Below are 10,203 nucleotides of genomic sequence, written 5' to 3' on the forward strand. Positions count from 1 at the left end.
TTCCCTCTCCTCTCATTATCACTTAGCCTAAATGTACTATGAAATACTCGGCTGAAATAATCTAAATGGAAAAACAGATTGGACAAGCCTTCATTTATTTCCACATTTGCTCTTATGTTTCTTTCTATTCTTCCACTTACTGGGTGATGAGTAGAAAAACGTGTACTTCCAACAGCACAAAATGCATGCTACTGTAGATGAATATGCTTATAATTATTGTCACTACTAAATGATACTCATTAGATGTATGAAAAAGGTTACTAAGTTGTAACGTGTACTCTTTTTTACCTTAAATAATTTATTTTTATTTTATTTGCATTGGTGTTTTGTCTGCATGTATGTTTTTTGTGAGGGTGTCAGGTCTTCGAGTTACAGACAGTTGTTAGTTGCCATGTGGGTGTTGGGAATTGAACCTGGGTCCTCTGGAAGAGTGGTCAGTGCTCTTAACAGTGAGCCACCTCACTCACTGAGCCATCTTTCTAGCCCTGTAATGTGTTTTCTTTATGAATTCCTTCCCCACAGAAAATACTCCCCTGACACTAAATTTAAAACTTGATGGTTCTAACTTTAGAGGAGAAGGAAACAGTGGTAAAGAAAACAAATGCTTTTTTTCAGGCTTCTTATTAACTTTTTATTATTTTTATTATTATTAAAAATTTCCACCTCCTCCCCTCCTCCCATTTCCCTCCCCCATCCCCCTACTGTAGAACCATGGATTGAAATGTAGGCACTCAATTCTACTTCATTGACAAATGTTTATGTTTTTATGCCCAAAACATGTTGATTTTAATTCTGTAGTATAAGTTGAAATTAGTAATGGTGATTCACCAAGCAGTCTTTCAGTTGTTCCAGATTATTCTGATTATACTGGTTTTTTTTTCTGTTTCCATATGAATTTTTATTAGGAAGTGAGACGATAAAAGAAAACTTCAATCCAAAGAAAAAAAGAAAGAAAGAAAGAAAACAAATGTTACACTGTGGAGACAGTGGGTAACAAAAGAGATTCTTCCTGAAGGCAGAGACTTAGCTAGCACATTTCAAGAGTTCACTTGATAGGAGATGAACCAGGCATGGAAGCATGCACCTGTAACCTTACAGTTACAAAGTTCAAAGCTCAAAGTCATCCTACATGGTGAGTCTGAAGTTAGCCTGAGATACATGAGAACCTTTCTAAAACAAATAAAAAACAAAACAAAACAACTCGCAAAAACTAAACAGGATACTAGAGACTGCAGAGGGTCTGTAGGCTAATCCAAAAATTTACTTAACATTCCTTATTTAGCAGGTATTGGGGTGGGGGGAGAAAAAAACCTTGGCCTGATGGGTATTCTTATAATCTCAACACTTGAAAGGTGGTAAGAGAATGATCAAAGAGTTCAAGACAAGCCTCTGTTACACAGTTACTTTGAGGTAAGTCTATTGACATGAGACTTTTATATTGAGGCAAGCCTAGGCTACATGAGACTTTGTCTCAAGAAACAAACAAACAAAGAACAAGAAAAAGGAAGGAGAAGAAGAAGGGAGGGGAAAGAAAAGCTGCTACATTATGGTTAAGCAAAGAACATCAAAATTAAACAGCAAAAGTATTTAACTGAAATTAAAGAAGTAGGGGCCATGGATTTGAGAGAGAGCAGAGGGTTATTTGGGAAGGGTTGAAGGAAGGAAAGGGAAAATGATGTAATTATATTTTAATTAAAAAATAAGAAATACTTGAAAATATTGTCTAGAAGCTTATTCTTCACAAAACCACCCAGCAACAGCCCCAGTTATGATTACGAAGAAGTTGCCTACATTCTCTAGCTAAAGCATGCTTGCTTTCCTTCTTCCAAGTGAATGTGTGTGCCTGTGTGTCACAAGCGCAAGTCTGTGTTAGAGACATGATCTTACATAGCCCAGGCTGGCCATTACCTTGCTATAACCTACTGACAAAGATAACAAACTACTGACCATCCTGCCTCCATATCCAAGTGCTGGCATTACAGATGTGTGCCACTAAACCTAACTCTGAAGCCCATTTGAACACTTTAGGATGATGTAAGGGGTGTTTTTTTTTTTTAACCTAATTGCCTAAAAAAAAAAAAAAAACACAGTAGATCCTCACACTAACTGGTGAATAGCACACACTCATCTAATCCACAGACTGAGTTCAAGTTACGGACCCTTGCTTAAATAAGAGATATAAAGTAGGATCATCAGTTTTGTCAGTCTGACTCAATCTAGAACCACTGGCGTGTCTCAATGAGGGACTGCTAGATTAAATTAGCCAGTGGGAATTGTCTTGGTTTTATTAATTGAGATGGGAAGACCCATCCTCTGTGGGTAACAGTATTCCCTGGGTTTGGGGTCTGGACTGTAAAAAGGTGGAGAAAGTGAGGGGAGCACTGGCTTATATGTGTTAACTCACTGCTCTCTATGGCTGTAATGTGAGTAACTGCTTCAAAGTGGTTGCCTTAAGTTCCTGCTACCCTGACATCTCTGCATGTTCCTATGAGGGACTGTAATATGGTGTGGTGAACTCCCTTAAGGTGTTTTTGTAAGGGTATTTGGTCAGAGCAGCAGGAAGGACAATGAAGACAGATAGATGGTCTTTCTCTTTTCTAGGCACGGGGGCAATGAATGACAAAAGGTATCCCAGAACCCAAAGTTGAGAAAAAGCTCGCAATTGTGGTCAGCCTTTTTCTTAATCTTTGTCTGTCTATGGTGGGAAGAAACATAGCAAATGGAGCATTCGCTTCACAACCCAACTCCATGACTCCCTAGAGCACGTTCCTGGAGTTCAGTGGTAGGAAGGTATGCTTCTTAGCTAATGCAGGGATTGTAGAAAAGAAACACTCTGATTTTCCATGGCATGCACTGGGCACTTGCTGTAGCCAGCAGCAACCCGTTTTTATTGTGAAGAGACTGACTGCAGGAATGTAGATCTGCCTGACTGAAGCCCCAACTCAACCCACCTAAGAGGATTTTTACACTTGCCCAGTCACAAGCCTGCAGTGTTGAACTGGTGGGTATTGATCTTTAGGGTCTGCTAAGGCTTGAGATATAAACCCAATGAATATGCACTTCTCCCGGTAAAGACTCCATGCTGTACTTAAAACTAACTGCAATGATGGAAATGTCCCTAATTAAATATACGCTTTGGGCAAGTCTGATGTTTTTTTTCCCCCCCTGAGAGACAGGATCTCATTATGCAGATCTGGCTGGCCTAGAACTTGCTAAATAAGTAAACCAGGCTGGCTTCAAACTCAGAGATCCACCTGCCATTGCCTCCCTAGTGCTGGGATTAAAGTTGTGTGCCACCATAGTTGGCTCCAGTTCTGATTATTAATTCATATAAACATCTTCACATTTGCTGTGAAAAAATGACTATGCTGTAAAAAAAATAGTGACTTACATATAACTAGAAAAAGTTTAAATATAAGAATTCAAATAATCCGAGAGGGATTTGCCACTCTAATTTTCTAAGATTTTTACTTCAGTTTGCCCATAGCTCCTTCTTGATAGTAGGTCATTTTAAAACTGAAACCACACTTCTGCTCTCGGCTGAGTGACAGAAGCAAGAACCAAGCAGTGGGAATTACATATGCCGTTTAGGGTACAGTATATATACTGAGGCCTAACTATTCTTCGAATTTACGAACAGAACTACAGTATCCCCAAATCTGTGTACTAATATATACCCAATGTGACCACTGACTGTAATCTAAACTATGTTTATTAGGTTTTGCCTGAATTAAGTTTATTGCCAGGAAAGGACACAGGAGTTAGGCAAAACAAAAGCTGCCCACCATATTCAATTTCTATTTTATTGATTTGTACTGATTTCCCTTTAGATTAACTCCATTCTCTCTATCCCTACCTTCCAGTTATTACACGGTTGTGTGCAACTTTATTTTTTATAGAATAAAATTTCATGGCTGCCAGAACTCAATGCTGCAACTTTTAATGTACAGAGAAGAACTGGAAAAGTCAATGAAAAGGGGTCATTTAAAAAGTCACAAGTAAAAAAGACTTGCTTTTTTAACTTTAAGCCTAACTACTTACTGAAGGGATGACTAGGCAGTCAGAAGATTTGGCCCTTTTCTGAGGCAAGTTACTAAAACCTCGATTTCCCTTCTAAAACGTAGATCCAGTGTGCAAAGACAGCATTTGTTAACAAAGCCAAATCCAATTTAACTTTTCCATTGCATTTTCAGCACATAAACAATCCATATCCATCAATGAGCCTTCACTTTTCAGATGGGCTACTTTTTCAGCCAAGTGGCAGGACACCAAAATGGGAAGGAGAAGTCAATGTCATAGAGTATAAATAGCTGTGGCCAGAAACAATATAGCAAAAGAGCCAATAGGAGAAGAGCTCCCCAAATTGCAGTGTAAGTACTCATTCAATGTCTCCCTTCATGAGGGCCTCAGAGAAAACCAGCAACAGCAGACAAAAGATGAAAACAACAAATGGATACAAGATTTCTAATCTTATGTCGAAAAGACTGCCTTACTGTATCTTCTAGGGTTTCTGAGAACCTTTTTAAGCCTCAGCTGGAGCTCAATGAACATTAAGCTGGAGCTTAATATTCATGAAAAGAAACCTTTTAAAATGGGAGACAGCTATAAATACACGCGAGTAAACAGCAGAATAGAAAGACGGGCTGACTTTTTAAAATTATTTGTTTAGATTTAGTATTTCTACAGTTAACCCGAAGGATCACTAATTTCACGCGACTTTAGTTAAAACATTAGAGTTACTATGCTTCAATTGCATGGAGTATACACTTCACTTTTTAAACGTCTGCTGGACGTTTTCCGATTGTTGTCAAGCATTGAAAGTCATTAAGTTTACAAGAGTCTGTGGTGGAACGTGAGCACGCGCGCGCACACACACGTACTCTAAGCATCAGCAGTATAAGCGCAACTGCGGGCATTAGAAAGTTACATAAGAAAAGCAGTGTGCCCTTTGAGAAATCAGTTCAAGCATACAATAATCTAGTAAACTAACTGCATATGCTGCGTGCCGGGCTGGGACACAGGAACTGGGTAAAGAAGCAATGAAAAATAAAGACGCAATGAAATGAGGGCACTTAAGAGCTGAATGATGCAGACAATGCCACCAGAGGCATCTTCTGGCATTCCTTCGGAAGGTGCAAGAATGGGTTGTCTTTAATGAGCCTGAGACCTGGCTAACGGCAAAGCCTAAAACCACCATATCCTGAAACAAATCCCACCAGGTGGGAGAGAAGACTGGAGGAGTCGCTTTAAGTGATTGATCCATTCACTAAAGCTACCCTGGCTGTCACCGGCCTGGGACTCGCGCACTCCCCGGCACTGCCACCTGCTCTCTACTTCCTCGGCAAGAGCAGGGGGCGCGCGGGACCCGGCCCACAGGCTCCCAACGCAGAACTAACGATGCCTATGTGATTCCTAAACCCCCCAGCTCAAGTCCAGGTTCCCCAGGGTCGGTTCCGGGACGGCGCGCGGCCCCACGGTGGAAGGCTGAGAAGTTTCCCTCGGCAGAGCCGGGGCAGGGAGACCCAGGGGGAGGGGGCGGCGCGGGGTCGAGAGGCCCGCGGGGACCACGGGGAGGCGAGCTGGGGGCGGAACCGCGCGGAGCCTCCCAGGGGCCCGGCTCGGGGATGCCCCTGACGGGGAGAGAGGGGCACCCTGGCCGCTACCTGCTGCTGGATCTTCCCGTCCTCCGTGACGACCCAGTGCGTGGTGGCCAAGGCCCCTCGAGCCACCACGCTTAGCAAAGCGGAAAGGCTGAGAAGCCACCCTGGGCCAGAGCGAGGCGGCAGCTCGAACCGGCCGCGGACCCCTATTGCCGCCGCCATCTTGCCCCCCCAGCCGGGTCGCTCACACCGGAAGCGGAAGCTACTCGTCGCCGTCCGCCATCTTGGGGAGGTCGCCTCTGGAGCAGGAGGAGGAGCCCGCAGGGTGTAGCGGGCTCCCCACCGTTCCCTTCAGCGTCGCTTGGGGCAATTGGTCCCGCTATGCCTCGGAGCTGGAAACTGCCTTCAGTTATCCTGTAGGCTATGTGATCTCCAAGCGTGGGAACCAGATAGTGATAGTAGACTAGGTGGAGCTTGAGCAGAAGTGAGAAGACTGGCTGGTGGTTCTTTTTAAAAAGTAAGTATTATTTCCGGCAGTGCAATAAAAGATGTGCTTTCGAACTACCTGAGAGGCATTATTTTTACCAGGTTCGTAATGGAGTGTCAAACGGCCCACTCCTAATGTAATGCGCGTGACGTAAGGAATTAAAAAATCGCTCTAGTTAACTTACCAAATATAAAATAGCAGTTCAAGATCTGCATATATGTCCTGTGTAGATACTTAGTGTCTTTCGAAATTTAGAAAGCGATGTGTACTTACAGATCAGGCACATCTGTTAAGGCCCAGAAGGACCTTGGTGGGCAGCTCCAATCTAAAGGTCTAGGTGTAGAGCCCAGATATTGGCATCTCCAAGGATTGTATTAAATACGCAAGTTTTCAGCACTTGTGGCCTCCCTCCCCCACGCCCTGCTGAGTTTTAAGGAAAGTCTCAGATGACTGATTTGCATATTCAAGTTTGAGGCTTACTACCAATAGGTAGCCGAGTAATGAACTAGCTTAGGTTCCAGTTTCTACCAGCTTATGTTCTTACAGATATTTCACGACTGCCAATAATATGACGTATCATTTTATTATGTCGCTGTTATGCTTTTTTTCTGTTGGGAAAAGGATAAGAATAGTGCCCTGGCACCTCCCTATATAGGTGTTGCAGAAAAACAAACATCTGCCTCATGCTATGAGCACTGGGGCCATGCCATTGTTTAATTCTGACGGCAGGTCGGTTGTTTTTGAAATGGAGTCCCCATATGCAGCCCAAGTTGTCTGAGATTCATTTATTTAGCCCAGGCTGGCCTTGAAGTCCTCCTTTGTCAGCCTCTTGATGCTGGTATTGCTGTCATGAACCATCAGGCCTAGCCCCAAGGGCAGCTTTTCTTAAAGTACTGTAACATTCATTTTACTAAAAAGGTGCAACTTGGGGGTAGAGATGGTTCAGGGCTGAAGAGCATTTCTTCCTATTCCAGAGAACCAATGTTGGACTCACCTGTAACTCCAGCTCTGGGGGAATCCATCTTTATGTATGTGGCACAATTCTCATATACAAACACACATACACCATACACATATCTGCCTTTTGCGCGACAGTGGAGACTGGGCCTATAAACATGAACACTGAGCAATCAGTCAGGATGTTTGACTAGGTAATTAAAATATAGATAATGGGTGTGCGTGTCAAAGAGTGCTACAACCAGGTGAAAAAAGGCTTGGCACAAATGATTCAGGTAAAGTGTGGTAAAGGTGATGCTGGTGTCAAATTGTTAGGGTCTCGTGTGTCATTGAGTTTAATGTAGACAATAAGGAGTATAACTGAGTTTTAAAGTAGTGACACTTTATTTTTAGGTACTGTCATCTACTGTAAAATAAGGTGGCATTTTTTTCTTTACAGTGCTAATGAATGAACCCAGAACCCTGCATACCTAGCCAAACACACTACTAATGAGTTATTTATCTCTAGCCCATCATTTAATAACTTGTGTTTAATACACCTACTTGGCTTCAGAACCCCTAATATCACGTTTTAACTATTAGCAATTTCTTTGGCATTTATCCTTTGGAAAGGAGGCAAAATTAGCTTCTGTGAACTCAATGGATCATCCATTTGTTTTTCATAGATCATAAATAATCCTTGTCCTTTGAGACAAGATAGTGAGAGCTCTCCATGGTTTTCTGTTGTGTAACTAATGTTCACAAACGTAGTTTCTAAGGAAAAAATCTACTGTCTCACACAACTGGTATCAGGGCTACACTCTGAAGCTTGGTGGTAGGGTTGGGTGAGGTGTCCTCTTCGAGCTCATTCAACTTCTTGCAGGTTTTAGTTCTTTGCTGTTATAGGACTGAGGTCAGTTTTCTTGCTGGCTGCTGACAAGCCATTAATATGCAAAACACCCACTATATCTTGCTATGTAACTCTCAACATGGCCATTACTTTTAAGGTCAGCAAGAGAATGTCTTCAGTGTTTGAAATTGACTCACTACATCTCTAGTCTAGATTTAATGAATTTTTGATAAGATTTTCCAAGTGAATAATCTTTTTTACTTAACCCCAAATTAGCTTATTTGTGACTATGACATTTGCAAAAATACCTTTGGCCAAATAACATAGTATTTCAGGAAATTTCACATAGCTACATGTGTCTTCCATAGTCCAGGTGGATCTTCTTAAATCCCAGTCTTTATTAAAGTGTAAAAAAACTGTATATATTTAGTGTACAAGGATGTCTATGAACACCATTCCTGCTTTAGGCATTCTTAATGCAGAGAAGAGTGTTTGCTTATTTCTTCCCAACCTTTACTTATGTTTCCTTTTCTCCAGTTTAAGGTATAGCTCAAATCCTAGTTTGTAAAAACAAAAATGTCAACTTTCTTGCCAGGTCTAAATTTTGTAGCATTAATGATACACCATACTACTTTGTGATATACTTTCTACATTTTGAGCACTGAAACACTTTAGTAATTTCTGTAAAGGTTCTTTTTTTTTTTAAATATTTATTTATTTATTATTATACAATGTTCTGTCTGTATGCCTGCAGGCCAGAAGAGGGCGCCAGACCTCATTACAGATGGTTGTGAGCCACCATGTGGTTGCTGGGAATTGAACTCAGGACCTTTGGAAGAGCAGGCAGTGCTCTTAACCACTGAGCCATCTCTCCAGCCCTCTGTAAAGGTTCTTATGTCTATTCTAGTGAGACACAATACACAGTAAAACTAGGAAAAGAAAATACAATACAGGTAGTCAGCAAAGACAAGCAGAGCGAATAAGGGAAGCTGCCCAGAGCAGATGGCAATATCCTATGTAATACCACATCTGAAAGATCCCAAAGCACTCTGGGTATTGTATTCTAGGTAAAACTGGTATCACTGAGCATAAACATGTACAACATACTTCTCTAGAAAGAACAAGGACACAACCCTTATGAAGGTTTCTGTCCCCAGCTTAGATCAGTTCTTTCTTGGTATGTTCTGAGAAGTACAAGCAGGACTGGAAGAAGTTGGGCTGACTAAGGCCATCTAAGGGGTCTGTCCGAAAATTCTTTGCTTATTTAACCTAGATAAAAATGGGAGGAATTTCTTATGTATTAATATTTATACATATTACATATATAGTCTTCTTGAGTAGCCGTACTTAACTTTTGGCTGGGTTTTTCAATTCCCAAAAGTAGCTTTCCCCACTTAAAGTGAGTAAAATAATTATAAATCTCAACCTAAATGTGCTATTTACTTCTCTTCCCTAATTACGTGAGACAAGCACTTTAAAGGGAGGGCTTATTGTGGTTCCCAGTTGCAGGGGTTTCAGCTCATGCTGGCCCCATAGTGCTGAGAATGTGACAGTGGAGGGTCAATCAGAGGAGAGAAAGTTGACTAGAGACACAATAGACCTGCAGTTTTCTACACCTTCAGTTTCATTCCATTGCAAACTCATGATTCGACCACATCACTGAAGCCTGTATTAGAGACCAAGCCTTCAACACACAAGCCTTTAAGAGACTTTTCATATTCAAACCATGGCTCTAAAATATTGTTTTGAGTTTCTATATCCAGGTAGTCATGTTACTTTTAAAAAATCCTGTTCAATGCACTTATTTTTTTCTTTTCCATTCTACATGCGTTTCTTTCCTTAGAGAAAATATAAAGTGCTAATGGGAGAACTGACAATACCTCACACTGTGAATCAATTCTTAGGTCAGTATGTAACAGTAAATGTATAGTATGTAACAGTAACTGTTAAAAGTTTATTTTTTAAAAAAATTATGCATTTATCTCTGAATGTGGGTATGTACACATGAACACAGATGCTTATTGAGGAGGAACAGGCATAACTGCCTAATGAGAATGCTGGGAACTAAACTGGGGTTCTCTGCAAGAGCAGTCAGGACAGATTTTATGATGATTTCTTAAGAATTTGATGTGGGTTTTTATTAAAATTTTATTATATTTAGTGTGAGTTTGTGGTCGGTAATAGGACAACTTTCACTGAGTTGGTTCTCTCCACCAGCTAGGGGATTGAACTTAAGTTGTCCAGCTTGGAAGGAAGCTCCTTCATTGGCTGGACCAGGTTTTTATTTTAAAGAATAGATCTCTTTAGCTTAGACTTGCTTCAAACTTGTG

General features: G+C 41.2%; 1 protein-coding gene across 6 annotated transcripts in view; it reads right to left on the minus strand.

Moving 5' to 3' along the window:
* Nucleotides 1-6,445, minus strand: part of Ttc17 (tetratricopeptide repeat domain 17) — a 123,542-nt gene extending 117,097 nt beyond the window's left edge. For 5 of the 6 annotated variants that reach the window (XR_005973363.1, XM_041641320.1, XM_041641317.1 and 2 more), the window contains exon 1: nucleotides 5,664-5,827. Coding sequence is in view for 4 of the 6 variants with exons in the window: in XM_041641320.1 (XP_041497254.1) it covers nucleotides 5,664-5,822 (159 nt within the window). In the remaining 2 variants the exon portion in view is untranslated. Of the gene's footprint in view, nucleotides 1-5,663; nucleotides 5,828-6,360 lie in introns of those variants that run through there. The other variant, XM_041641319.1, reaches the window with a different exon arrangement.
* Between the last annotated feature and the right edge of the window lie 3,758 nt (nucleotides 6,446-10,203).

The sequence above is a fragment of the Microtus oregoni genome, unplaced genomic scaffold (assembly GCF_018167655.1).
Source record: "Microtus oregoni isolate MIOR12 unplaced genomic scaffold, Mior012 000068F_ref0000429, whole genome shotgun sequence".
NCBI classification, from domain to species: domain Eukaryota; kingdom Metazoa; phylum Chordata; class Mammalia; order Rodentia; family Cricetidae; genus Microtus; species Microtus oregoni.